Source organism: Plectropomus leopardus, chromosome 20 (genome assembly GCF_026936395.1).
Source record: "Plectropomus leopardus strain MGB_pleo_1.0 chromosome 20, ASM2693639v1, whole genome shotgun sequence".
Classification (NCBI taxonomy): domain Eukaryota; kingdom Metazoa; phylum Chordata; class Actinopteri; order Perciformes; family Serranidae; genus Plectropomus; species Plectropomus leopardus.
Window position 1 is genome coordinate 8,741,480 of NC_142195.1, and position 14,272 is coordinate 8,755,751.

Sequence of the window (14,272 nt, forward strand, 5' to 3'; positions counted from 1 at the left end):
CGACCTACTCTACTCTCTCTCTGATTGGTTAGTACTTGTTGCCTTTATGGGATAGTTTTGTTAGATTTATGCTGTGTTCAAACTACGAGTGACAATGTAACAGCATGAGTGCTTGTTAACATAGTGACGTTGTCATAGGCTTGTTTGTGTCTGCTACTTGCCACAAAGTGCCTTGACTGAACGCCATCTAAAGTTTGTATTTGGTTTAAAGATTCTATGCTTCTGATCAGTGTTTGAGCCCCGTATCAGATTTAACATCACATTTTGCCACCCCATTGCATCTCATGTGAACCGCAAGGCACATAAAGCTAGCATAGAGCTACCTTGCCACAGTCGGGCATCAAAAGCCTCCTGCTCATGTGCTGCAGACTGTGTTCTGCATGTTATCAGTGCTGTTGAAAAGCAATCCCTGTGGCATCCCTCTGCAGCCTTTCACTTTTGGTGATATTTTTTTCTGTGTATATGCACTGGTGCATGTCACTTAAACAATTACATGTTGTTGTTTTTTTAAATCATCACCGTTTGGTCGGAGGACACTTTCAGTGTGTCACAATATCACTTGAGCTGACTTACTCTGTAACTGTGAGAAATATGTTTGTAACTATCGTATTAGGACCTCTTTGATGGCATCATATTAAGCAAGACATCAGTAATAATTGTGTAATATATTATTGCTGTTGCGAGTCTTTCTTTGTCCTTTTTGGTTGCTCCAAGGCAAATAGACATGCATCAAAATCCACTTGGCAGCTGACTTGACTGGGTTTTACATGGTGGTACACACGTTCACTCTCAGGGTCAACTAAACATACTCCACAGCGTCACATTAACCTGCCACTGCCCCCATTAGCTACACTCAATCCACCACATCTCATATGCAAGCTGTGTAATTAAGGAAATGAACATAGTCTGTTCTAACCTCAGCAGCCATGAGTTCAAGCGTAGTGGTTTATTTTAAGCTATGTTATGTCTATAAAACAATATGTTTGTTTTCCTTCACTGTAATGCCTCAAACCCAGTTTCTCTATCATGTTGCTACAGCGATAAAACTTTGTGACCTGCAAAACATTGTCGCAAAACATTGCTTTAAGCCACTGTTTTGCTGCTGTACAGTGACAGAAGATTCAGATAATAGATCTCAGATTGCTCAGTGTGTTTTAAAGGGCCATGAGAATACCTTAAACTCTACAGTAGAGTGATGGTAAACGTTCAGATGCGATGTGTCTGACTTTGGCCATTTATCCTGAGAAATAAAAAACACAACACATACAAATAAACAGACTCAGGAATGCAAGGTGTGTCACTGGGAGATTAGGCTGGATTTTGTTGTAATGGGCCTCGACATGTTGCTTATTGCTTGTTTTGCCTTAATGCAATGTGTTTTCATAGTAGTTCCTGTGTCAGTTCGCTTTGTAGTTGCGGCACACGGTATTGAATGAGGATTTTTTTGGGATATCATTTGAGAATCCGAACACATTTGCGCATTGAATGTTATTCAGATTCTTTTATGATCCCTCAAAGGTGAGATAACAGTGAGAAAGTGGATGGGGGTACTTTTTATATTGTTTTTATCTCAAAATGTGACTCATAGGACTTATGATGTCTCGTTGAAAGAGCAGGACTTTCCCCGTTATAGGTGTTTTCACAGTCATCAGCCACTCGGTCTCCCGTGACACCACTGTGGTTAGATTTTAGAGAAGATGGCATTCTTGAAGATGCTGTTCTTCACTGCCTTTCTTTCACTTTCACCATCTTCATGTCGCTGAGTGACCAAACACAGTCTCAATAAGCATTCATGGATCTGGTTCGCTGTTTTGTAAAATGGATCTGGGTTATAGATTGCCCATGTTGTGCGGCCGTGCCCTATTAGCCACGGTTGACCAGACAGGCCGTGTGTTCCCATGCAATCCGGCACCCACAGTGCCTCCACCACCACACTGATATCTGCTGCTGATCATTGAGTCATGGTTGGTGGGGCTGCTTTATTAGTGATTGACATACTGAGGGGAATGTTTGTGTAACTTATTATAGGACTGAGGTGGATTTTCTAAAAGCGTAGGTGCAGGCAAAATGCACGCACGCAATTTCCTTCCAGAAAAAAAAAAAGAAATATTTGGTAAAAATTGTGGATTTTTTGTAAAATAAACTATGTGATTTACAGTAATTTAAAGACAAAACCAAAAGTATTTCACTCATGGAAAGATATTTTCACAAAGCTAAACTGTCTATGCAGTAAAAAGACAGATATTTTTCGTAATTGGTGCTACATAACCAAAGAAAATGGAGAAAAAGGACTGTAGCATTTGCTTTTGCTCAAGAGATAGAAAACCTACAACTACCAGAATGCACAGCGCCGTACCCAACCAATAAACACTCCTGCTAGTGGGTGACGTAGTGTGAGCTTGGCTGTTTTTAATAATATAATAATAATAATATAGCAGCCAGCTATATAGTAATAAACAATCTCAAATTTGTTAAACAGTAAGCTGAAATATGTTTTTGAAAACATTATAGGCAAAAAATAGGCAACACAGTAGCAGAATTTTGTTAATATTTCATCCACACATTTGATTCAAGTATTTTCAGCCTCAGTTTTTCAAATTCAGGACACTTGGCATCCATTTCCTATCAACAAATTCTTATATTACAGCCACATGGTGCACTAAAATATGTTTCCGAAGACATTTTTATGCAAGAAAATGGCAATACAGTGGCAGAATCTTGGTTTATATTTGATCAGCACTGCCTAGTCTTACATTTTGTTTGGTATTTGGTCTCAATTTTAGAGAGAGTGAGGGGTGGATCTCTCTCAGCCAGCTCCTATACACTATGTCTGTATTTGCTGGCATATGAAAGTGCGGCAGTACAATCTATAGTTCGAGCAACAATCCTAGAGCCAGCAAAAAATCTTGAGCAGGCAGATCTGGATGCTGAAGAGGTGGAGGGAAGCTTTCCAATTTCATTTGCACATACTCCCCACATTGTTATGATACAAAGCCGGTTGAAATTTGGCAAAGTCTCCGTGTATGTGTTTGAAAAACGAATTTAGGTTTTTAATTATGAAAAGTAATAGTGTGTCATAATATAAAGGAGCTTAGAATGAGTTACTCCCAATGGCTTCAGTGAAGTATTCATGTCAGTCTGTTGGAAATGTCTACAAGTTCATTGTAATCCTAGATGTAATTACACAGATGCCAAGCCAAAATGATTTGCCCATCATATTTATTTTAGGACTTCAGAAGTTATTGTGAAATGATTGGCTGAAGACATTCAGTATTTGGATGTGTCTGTTTGCATTGATAATTTGATTTGGCACATATAAACCATCTACTGTGTCTCTTTTTCTCATTCGTAGAGTGAATTACAGTAGATGGTAAGTGCACTGAGCACTCAGCTCCAGTGTATCTCATTTACTTACTCTGTAAGTATACTGGATGCTCTGGGTCTTCCTGTGGCTCGTTGTTAAACGGCATAGTCAAACGGCACAGCTGGAGAACTAAAAAACCCATGACTGGACTTCTTCCTCAGTTGCTTCTGAAATCAAGCATTAACCAAGGCCACGTTCCATACCAGAGCTTCCTCTTCTCCCTGCCATCCTTGGGCAGTAGCTTGGTTGCAGCGCGCGCGCACACACACACACACACACACACACACACACACACACACACACACACACACACACACACACACACACACACACACAGCCTGCTGTACCCTATAGTGCTGCTTGTTGATAACTAAGGACATAAAGAGGATTCCTATTGAAAATTGAACACAGCCAGCAGGAAGCCAACCACTACTACAATGGGGGAGAATAAATAATTCACCAAGCACTTAACTATTTCCTGTTGAATTTTTCTCTGTTTCCTCTTCGTTTTCTCCCTGCTGTTCATCTTACATGCCTCAGGCTTGCATTCCTCACTCCTCTCCACAGCAGGTCTTGCCTGTGGGGGTATGATACTTGGCACTGCACCTCCGCGGTTTTTGTTTTACAGTGTAGCAGACAGTAATTCACTCAGTATGATGTCGTTTTTATAGACACATAAGGCCTCAGCTTGGTTGCTTATAAACAGTGCACCGTCTATTTACATGTATCCCAGGGTGGGGTTTCTCTCATTTTCATGAGTTACACTTAAGGGACAGTTTACTTCAAAATTAAAAAAAAAAAAAAATACACATTTTTCCTCTTACCTGTAGTGCTGTATATCAATCTAGATTGTTTTGGGGTGAGTTGCAAAACTCAACAGCAGTAGAGTGTCCCGAGAATGATGTGTAGGCCAACCCGGAAGCTAACGCTGCCCTGTACTTTAAAAAGCTTCCATATGCTGTGATACATTTGGCAGGTGTAGCTTGGTAAAAAGAAACTAGTTCCTACATGAATGCTCACAACAAGGTCTGTGTATTATCTCGAGTAACCAGGTCATGGTTTCTGGAAAGAGGCAATGCTGTTGAGTTGTTGTTTTTTTGAGCACTGCAAGCAGAGTGCAATCTACTTCCATTATATTGGACAGAAGGCAGGCATGTCTACAGTTGATATATTCTGTGTTTTACAACAAAACAATAAAGCCAATGCTTAGCAGAGAGGTGGAATTAATGTGCATCCTGTGTGTTTACAAACTCATAGATTTTGTACCCCAGTCGGTCAGCAGAGCTTCAGCAGATTATGAAATTTCATTAGGCAGTCCATTCATTTTCCACACATTAATTAAATGTTAACTGGCTTTAATGAGAAGATAATTGTAACTATCTCCTGTGCACACACTTTAAGATGAGACACCTTGCACAGTGTCCTTTCTGACTCTTGTTTCAATCTTACGGCAGACTCAGCTCGTCCATGCGCAGAGCTTGCAAACTTTCATTGAACAGTCCTCACTGAGGGAGTTCAGCAGAAGGTGACAGCTGTGTGTGTAACCTTAAGCACAGCCTCCCCCGTGTCCCTCCACCTAGTTTGCATCCTATTCCAAGAGTAAGGGGGGGGGATCAGTGAGGGGCCGACCAGCTGTCCTGTATAGATCACACCTGTACTGAACAGGAACCAGATCAATCTGTCAGTTATTCAGTCAGAGCTGGAGAAGCTCATATGTCATTGGTCGTCAGTTGTGTTGAAGGGATCAGTGACAACAACTGGGATCTTGGGATTTCTCACTGAAATGTATAACTGCATATCCTCCATCCAGACATTTGGTCAGGCAGCATCATGTTCATCTATTTGATGAACTTAATGCGTGGATATATCTAAAAAAGAAAATCACTTAATCGAACCCCACATATTTATAAAAATGAAAAATCACAGGTTTTGGTGCCAATTGGACATATAGCTGTTTGTTATTCTGTCCTGGTCTGTGTTGTCTAATAAATTATAGCAAATTCTGGGTCATTTATATCAACAGAGGAAATCAACCGTCTCACGCACACAGCAGCTGTCCTATAAATAGAAAAGAACACACTCTGTTTACACCAATAAAATGCAGTTTATTAGAAGCCAGAGTTTCAAAAAGCTTCAAGGATGTCTGTTAGACAGCCTTTTAGGTGTGTACATTTATACATTACACAGTTAAGCAAAACAATTCTATCTCTGTAGGGATCCTTTCTATAATGTTGTCGGACACTTATGATAATAATAATATGAGCCTGTCAGTGGCAGAAACAAGCACTTTTAAATTGAGGATGTTGGTGATTGTTGAAACTGGAAAGATGAACCAAAATAGTTGTTTGATAATTTTATTTTGTGTCTGTTGACTTCAAATAAAGTGTTTTACACTGATAAGATTACTGTTTCTTTAAATGAATTCTGATTGGTTTGATGGAAGTAATTTCAAGTGTCTGGTTAAACAAAAAGTATCTTCTTTTAACAGTAGGGCCTATCTCTGTAGGGATCCTTGCCATAAGTTGTCAGACACTTATAATAATATAATAATCTGAGCCTGTCATTGGCAAAAACTTTTAGTGGACATAAACTGATTGTGCAAAAATTCCCTGTGTTAACATTGCAGACTGTTTCACCACTGCCGGCTGCAGCGGTTTTGCTCAATTCTTTCACAAATTTCATAATTGTTGTTCCCATTCATCACTTAAATACAAAAACATGGGGAAATGAGGTCTAGGTTGAAAATACTGGTGGATCTGTGTTGTGTTAGGGGAAACCCACGATTGGCTGGATTGGTTGCTATTGAAGATAATAATATAAAATGTTTGTGCTAAACTGACTTAAATGTGAAGGTACACGAGAGCCCAAAGTTAACTCGGCAAAAGAGAAAATATGTCAAACACCCATAGATTAACTCCCATGGCATGTGTGTGTGTGTGTGTGTGTGTGTGTGTGTGTGTGTGTGTGTGTGTGTGTGTATTTACTTGTATTTACTTATTGTGTAATGATGCTTTGTGACAGTCCTGCAGCCTGGAAGGCTCCTGGGGACTCGATTATACCACAGAGTTGTGTGAGAACCCTCCCAGGCTTTGTTCAAGAGTCGTTGAGACTGGAGTGTTTGTTTTAAATGTCCCCAAGGCCTTTGAAACCAGCATCGTGTTTAAGCAATTTAAATGCCTCCAAAAGATGTTTACTTGCTAAATCCTTCACTATTTGCTGTTAACAATCTGATTTGAGTGATTTTCTTTTTTTATATATTCTTCACAGCATCGTGAAAAAATGTCACTGATTTGATGGACGTTTGCCAGATTAGAAAGAATAACAAACATGCATCGTTTATCATATGTTTAACTGCTATGATTTATACAGGAGCTTTCTCTGGCAATCTGTGAACTCCTCACACTGTTCTCTGCAGCATAAGTGAGGCTCGGGGGGGGGGTGTCTATGTGTGCATGTGCACGTGTGTATGCGTGCGCAGGTCTCTGTGGGACCCTTGCAGTTCACAACAGAGGAGTCAAACCTCACCCTTTATGGAAGTGTAGCCACACTTAATAGATAATCAGGATCTCTTTGCACTGTATTTTAAAGGCAGTAGGGAAGAAATTCAGGATCCGTTAGATCGAATCAACAAGGAAAAGGTGTTATAAATGATACTGAAGTCAGTTGCCTATCCTTCTCTTTGGGCTAATTGATAATGGCAAAATTTCTAATCACTATCATTTTGGTCAATATTGAGATCATGATTTTTTCAGCACTAATAGTCTACTACTACTATTTATTGAATTTTAAAAGAACACTGTTTTTGTCATGTGTTGATCATGTCATGTGGTCATGTGTTGTAGATTTTTAAATTTAATTGAAAAACAGGCTCAAGGTGAACTGAACACGCCACAGTCTGGCTGAGAGTGATTTGGGGGGACTTTTTTTAATTGTAAAATTTGGGTTACCATTTTTATGTTTAAACACCATGAGTGTGCATGTGCATGTGTGCACACATTAGAGGGCCACCTGACAGGCATGCTTAGAGACAGAGAGCATTGTTGGAGTTTTTCCCTGTCCTTTTTTTTAGCCCTTTTTACAACATAGATCACACTAAAGGGCCATTATAAAGTCTCTGCATTTTTACACAAGACCAAACAACCCGCCACTCCATTGTGTGATTTTTAGGCAGCATGCCGGCAAAAGCAAAGCAAAACAGGCATGACATGTAACACAACAGCATCGGTCTCTTGTGTGACACATAACATAAGCATTGACAGCGTTTTAGAAAAAAAATGGCAATAGCATTACATGTACATCACAATCATTTTCCATCCCTGTCAAATAGCAGTTGATCTCGTCCTCTGCTCGGAGGTTAAGGTGCTCCAGGACCTCATTGTTTTCTGTTCCTCTTTTTTGAGTTAGCCGATAGCTTCTACCAGCTGCTTTTTAAAGCTCCTGTGGTTGGTCGCACACATCGTCAAAACGTCACTCTTATCCTGCCCATGATCTCGTCTTGCCTGCTGTTCCGTTTACACAGATCTTTTTATGGCACTTCACCTCCCGTGATGGCTCGAAGTCAAGACAACTTTTGTTGCCCACAATCATGCCTTTCAGACAGGACAGCATAACCTCACAATATTCCAGCCTTGAACAGGCAGTCTAAAAAAGGTTGTTGTCTTTTCTGCGCCATGTCCCACCACCATTTCCAGACGCCATTTGTAACTGCCTGAAAGCTGGGATGGATACATTGTCTCCAGATGTCACTGCTAGGAGTTTATCTTCTTGCTGAGTTTAAGTGTGTCAGTGTGTCTCTCCCAATTCCACATTGACAACTACAACCTTTTAAGAAGGTGAACTACCCACAGTGCCTTTTTTTAATCATTCCTGATCATATTTTTCAGTCCCAGGAATGGTGGAATTTCCTTCAGTGAAAGTCTGCTGTACAAGACAAATTGAGAGCATCATTGCAAAACAATGTGTCTCAGTATTCCTCCGTTGTTGTTGTTTGTCTTGTTGTTTTTTACATAATAGTTGTAATCCAAAATTGTAATTGAAAAAAAATTTGATTAATCCCACCTTCCTACTGTCTCTGTTCACTGCTTCTCCAAAAGCAGAGTTAAGGTAGTAAAAAGTGCAAATATTGGCTATAAAGAATAAAGTAGTGTATGAAAATGTTCCACAGGTGTACTAGAGTGCGTACACGGAGTGCAGGAGGCACGCTAGCAGACAGGCGTGTTGTGGCCTGGGCAGCTGAACAAAATGTTTTCACTCTGAGGTTTCTTTCAGTCTTTTATTCACTGCATGACTAGTCAGATGGAGCGTAATAGACATTACAACCAATGACATCACCACCTCATAACTCTGGTCAGCAGCAGGCAGGCAGGCAGCTGGAGAGAGCAGGAGGCATGGCTGGACCCGTCTCTGGTGGAGGAGCGGAGGGCGGACGCTGAGAGGCGTGCACGACTATAACAGAGCACTTCACTCAGTTCACTGTATTCTCTTTCTCTTTCTCTCTGACTTTCTCTCTTTCACCATGTTCATTTCTTTCTGTTGATGATGTCATTTCCATGCTGAGCCAGACTTCCAGTGAACTGTAGGAGGAGGGGGTGGACTCTCTGTTCTCAGAAGTGAAGAGCACGAGGGAGTGAGGTGGGAGAGAAACAAATAAGGAGCAGAGGAGACAGGGAACCAGCCCAGTGTGCATGATAAACAGCTCAGCCAGGGGGGCTGCGATGGTGTCTGAGGTGACTAGCTGTATCGATCATGGCTGTGTGACTCATTGTGCTGATGTCACTGCTTCTCAACTCCGGGGCTGGGATCTCTGGGTTGCAGCTGTAAACTCACACATAGTCCTTCTGGGCCTGTTTAAGCTTGGATTGAGTGAGAGCGGGGTCCAGCAATATTGTGATGTCAGCCACAGGCCCCTGCACTTGTGCCAGGAATATGTTAGAAACAAGGTCAAACAGATAGGCTTATGCGAGACTAAATTCATATGAGGCTGCTGTGCAATCAAAAGCCATTTTTACACAGAGATCACACTATAGGTAGAGCTGCTGTGAAGTCCCTTCTTTATGCCTCTTGCATTTTTACACAGAACCAGACAACAGCATCATTGTGCCACTCTGGTGTGTGATTTTAGATAGTATGCCAGCGTTGTGGAATCAAAAGAGACGTGATGGGTGTGACATAATATAACAGCGTCTAGCCTCTAGTGTGACATGAAACATATGCACTTTCCAAACAATAACAATGGAATTAACTTGGCAATTACAGTCATTTATCGTCCATGTTATATGGCGGCTGTTCTCTTCCTCTGCTTGGAGGGCAATTCTGTTATTAGTACTCTAATTCCCGTGTTTACTGCTCAAATTCTTTGACTTGTATTTACTCTTATTGGTATGGGTTGTAATCGTTATTTTTGTTTTGTAATTGTTTCTGTCATTTTTCTGGTCTTAATTTGGCATTATTATTTGGCTCATAGGGTTATGATACTTCTGCAAGAAACCTCTCTTGCTTCTGCTTTGCTTTGTTTGTCAAAGAAAGAACTTCTTAGCAACCCCATCATGTGATCTCTGTGTAAAAGAGGTGAAAGTATACAGTCAGCCCTTACACCCTGCCATAAAGTGAAACCACACCAGGATAGATAGCACACTAGCTTGCGGCAAAGCTGGTTAACACAGGTGTGTATATAGCCTCAGGGTACAGAAAAAAAGTCCTCACATACTGTCAGCTGCAGCTCTGCTTTTCAGACTGTATTTAGGTGCACTGATGCAGCACAGCATCCCCTTTGGCAAAGCTTCAGAGTATTGATCTAGACAGCTGTTGAGATGAGCATGTTGTCACCTTCTGCACTGTGTCTAGTCTGACTCTGTGATAAACTCAAACACTTTTCTTTTCCTTCTCCCACCCAGGCTGCTGTTTTATCTGTTATTTCCGCTGATGGTGTGAATGACATCCCCATGAAAAGGCGGCTGTTATCTCTGCTGCATTGTGGTTTTCTCTTTGTAGTGACATAACCGGGCTACTAATGAAATTTACAAAAATTCTATATTTGTCTCAGATGTCTTCTAAGATTAGAGTTGTGCTGTATATCAACAAAGCTGACGTATTTATGTAGGATGATAAATTTGCCCGTCGTGCATGTGAGTGACTTGTTTGGATGTTAGGAATGAGGTCCAATGCAGATTAAAGGTGACACAACGGTCACAAGACACACACTGTTTAGTAACCTCTTGTCACCTTGGATTTGTTTTTGCACGACATTGAGATATGATTATTTATTTTTATTTTTTTAACTGACGCAAGTTAACAGCCCAAGGGGTCATGCATGCCTCATCACATGCATTTGTATCGGAAGGAAACTCCTCTGGAAGAGTTCTCATCATCAACATTTTTAATGAGACACACAGTCGTCCTTGGCTGCATCAGCAAACTTTGGCTTTTGCCCTGAGTAAGGGATGATGAGGATTAGGGGCGGGGAAGATAGAACAGTAGGGTGGATATGTGCGTGGCACGTGGATCGATGGTGGAGATGAAAGCCCGGCTGAAGTTCTTGTTTGTGGTGTTTTCCCGCTGCTGCCCGCTATTCAGCAGTCAGTGTTTTTACGCTGATGGCCGTGGAATGTCAGATCCCGCTGTTGTGGAGAGAGCTGAGTGGAGATTGCACCAGATAGAGGTGTAATTTTGCCGCTGATAAAACCCACCCTTCCTGTCGCTGTTAGTAGTATTTATCTCCTGATTCAGTTTGGTGTGGAGGTAGAGGGACAGAGGTGAAGGGAGACAGTGAGTGAGTAGTCAGTTCTCCTGGGATTGACGAAGTGGGGGACTCTTCTCTCCCCAGATACAATCAGTCCTCTCTACAGTGAACGAGTTGAATTCTGCAAAATGACTCTGCTATTGTGAAGATTCTCTCAATTATGTACCATAAAGCAATTTTCATCTCAGCACTAACTAGAGTATTTTATTATAGTTACACTCTTCTGTGCTGTCCTTGTCTCTCTTTGTGTGCACTCACATGTGTGTGCACACATCTGTGCACATAATTGGCTGCTGGAAGAGGCTCTGCGACTGTGCCTGTCCAGCAGATTTATTGTTGGGAGCAGAAAGAGCAGATGAAATGTGCATGGTACAAATATTTCTGTCCTGAAAGCGTAACTTTGGTATTTTTCAACCTGGACCCTCTTTTTCTGTGTATTCCTGTCTGAGTGTTTGTTTTTGCCACTGGCAGGCTCAGATTGTTGTTCTAAGTGTCTGACAACAATATGAAAATAATCTCTACAGTTATAGATCTTTTTGTTAGGGAGTAAGATAGTAAGAAACAGCCCCAAAATTGCTTTTGCCAAACCCACCACACTCAGTTAAAATAAACTGTAATTTATTCGTGAAACACACTTCATTCAAAATGATAAAAACACAACTGAACTTACAAAAACCATCTTGGTTTGTATTTCCATTCTTTCAAAAATCACCAACTATGGTTTGGTTAAAATAAACCCTAAATTCCAGTTAGGTATGAAAATATGGCGACTTACACACTAAAATTACTGGGTTTTTTTTTAATGGAGTCTGGTGGGTTTGGCCATGACAATTTTGGGGCTGTTCACTTGTAGGAATCCTTTCCATAATGTTGTTAGACACATAAAATCAATGGTGGAATTTAACTAAGGACATTTACTCACATACAACAGTTACGTACAACTATTAAGGTCCTTTTACTTTACTTAAGTATTTTAATGTCATGCCACTCTCTGCTATTTTCCACTATACTTAAGACTGGAATATTGTACTTTTTACCTCACTACATTATTCGATAACTTTAGTTATGTCATGAATTCATTTTTGTCATTTTTCATACAAAAACATTTCATAGTTCCAGGTTCTAAAATATGAAGACTTGGTGGTGTTCATTTTAATTATTTTCATTTTTTAAATTGATTTAAATTTAATAAGCTTTTAACACTTAGATAAATTCTCCTGATTGTATACTCAAGTAACAGTGTGGTATAGTACTTTTACCCAAGTAAAGAGTTTAAATACTTCCTTCACCATAGCTTACAATAACAATCTTAGCCTGTCTATGACAAAACAAGCACTATTAGTGGACACAAATTGACAGCGCACAAGTTCCCTAAGTGGTTACATTGCAACCTGTTTTACCTGTTGGCTGCAGCGCTCTCACTCTATACTGCACCATTTAAAAAAAATGTTGTTCTGGTTAGTCACATAGACACAAAAACACAGGAGAAGTCCAGCCTGAAAAACACAGAAGTTACTCTTTAATGACACCAGTCTTGTACTTGTATGTAGCTGGTGGTCACCCGTTCACTTGAGCAAAGTTTCTGATGAGTGGCACCGTGTGATAATGATATCAACAGTTCAGTGTACTTGCGCCATCTGTTTTCATCTAATTTCTATTCTCCCCCCGGATAACCTCTCATCCTCGACTGACCACTCGACATCCTCTGTTTCCTCTATGTCCGCAGACTCGCAACGGTCCCATCTGTCCTCTTTCACCATGAAACTGATGGACAAGTTCCACTCTCCCAAGATCAAGAGGACTCCATCCAAGAAAGGCAAGCAGCTGCAGCCCGAGCCAGCGGCCAAGAGCACAGAGAAACCTGCGAACAAGGTGTGTGTGTGAGAATGGAAAATATACAGTATGTGTGTATCGTGGGAAATGCATCTCTTTCCCACCTTTTCCGTGTGTTTGTTTGCCTATTTGTGAAACGATTGTTTTCCTGTTTAATGTTTTGCACTCCTGCACTCCATTGTGTCTGTGTGTGTGTGTGTGTGTGTGCAAGTTTCCCAGCTGGTTCCCACAGCCTTCCCAGTCACTGTGGCGGCTGGCTGTGCTACAGCAGGTGTCTAAACCTATAAAGACGTGAATGGAAGTGGGCCACTTCCTGAATGAACTCCTCCGCTCCCTCTTAAGGCTTTTGGTGTAATCAGTATATTCCCCAGCAGCCCTGCTGTGAGAGACTAGAGAAGCTGAAAGGGATCATTGCTGTAGTACCAAGATGACTCCAAGTCTCATCACTTGATAGATGGTTCTTTGAGCTGTGAGAAAACTATGGGAGCAATCGAACCACGGACAGGAGCCCAGACTGTTGTGATGGTCCAAATAAGAAATAGGTTTCATGATGGCTATTTTGCTGTGTGTGGTGCTTTAAAAGCTTGTAAAATGTTCGCCATCATTGTGAAAATCATAAGTAGTGCGATTCTGAAGTGCTGATTTGTGTTTTTTTTTTTTTTTTTTGTAGAAGGTAAGTCGGCTGGAGGAGCATGAGAAGGAGGTGGTCAGTGCGCTGCGCTACTTCAAGACAATCGTGGACAAAATGGTCGTGGAAAAGAAAGTGCTGGAGATGCTTCCAGGTTCAGCTAGCAAGGTGCTTGAAGCCATCCTGCCTCTGGTTCAAGTAGAGGCCCGGATACAGCACAGGTTAGTCACACATTTTGTTATTTTTTTAGGATACAATTAAGGCCAGGGTTTCCCACACATTGGTTTATTTGTGTCAGTCCACCACAATTAAAATATCTATTTTTGGAGCTGGACTGTTCATTAAGAGCACTGTTAAATATATATACTGACTCTTAGAGTCAGGGAAGAGATGGAGCAGCAGAGTGTCAGGCGCATTAAAGGTGAAACTCAACCATTCATTGTGCTGGGTTTAAAGTTTGCACTCACTCGCAGCAGCTGCTCCTCACAATCGTCAAACTGATCCGATCAGTTCTAAATAGATCAACAGATTAATTTTTAACTTGACGAGTCACAAACCGCTGCTGAGGAAAAAATAACTCATGGAGAGCTCTGTCTGTGCTGCGCTCACAGTACTGCAAAAACAGCAAAATTTAGAAAAAGGACACAGATACAAAGGCACACACACACATTTAAAATAAATTTTTTTTGCAACCTTCAAACTGTTCTGC

General features: G+C 40.9%; 1 protein-coding gene across 10 annotated transcripts in view; it reads left to right on the forward strand.

Moving 5' to 3' along the window:
- rapgef1b (Rap guanine nucleotide exchange factor (GEF) 1b) overlaps window positions 1–14,272 on the forward strand; it is a 63,110-nt gene that overhangs the window by 18,186 nt on the left and 30,652 nt on the right. For all 10 annotated transcript variants that reach the window (XM_088071159.1, XM_042508888.2, XM_088071161.1 and 7 more), the window contains exons 2-3: window positions 12,829–12,974; window positions 13,606–13,784. In XM_088071159.1, coding sequence (XP_087927285.1) covers window positions 12,829–12,974; window positions 13,606–13,784 — 325 coding nt within the window. The remainder of the gene's footprint in view (window positions 1–12,828; window positions 12,975–13,605; window positions 13,785–14,272) is intronic.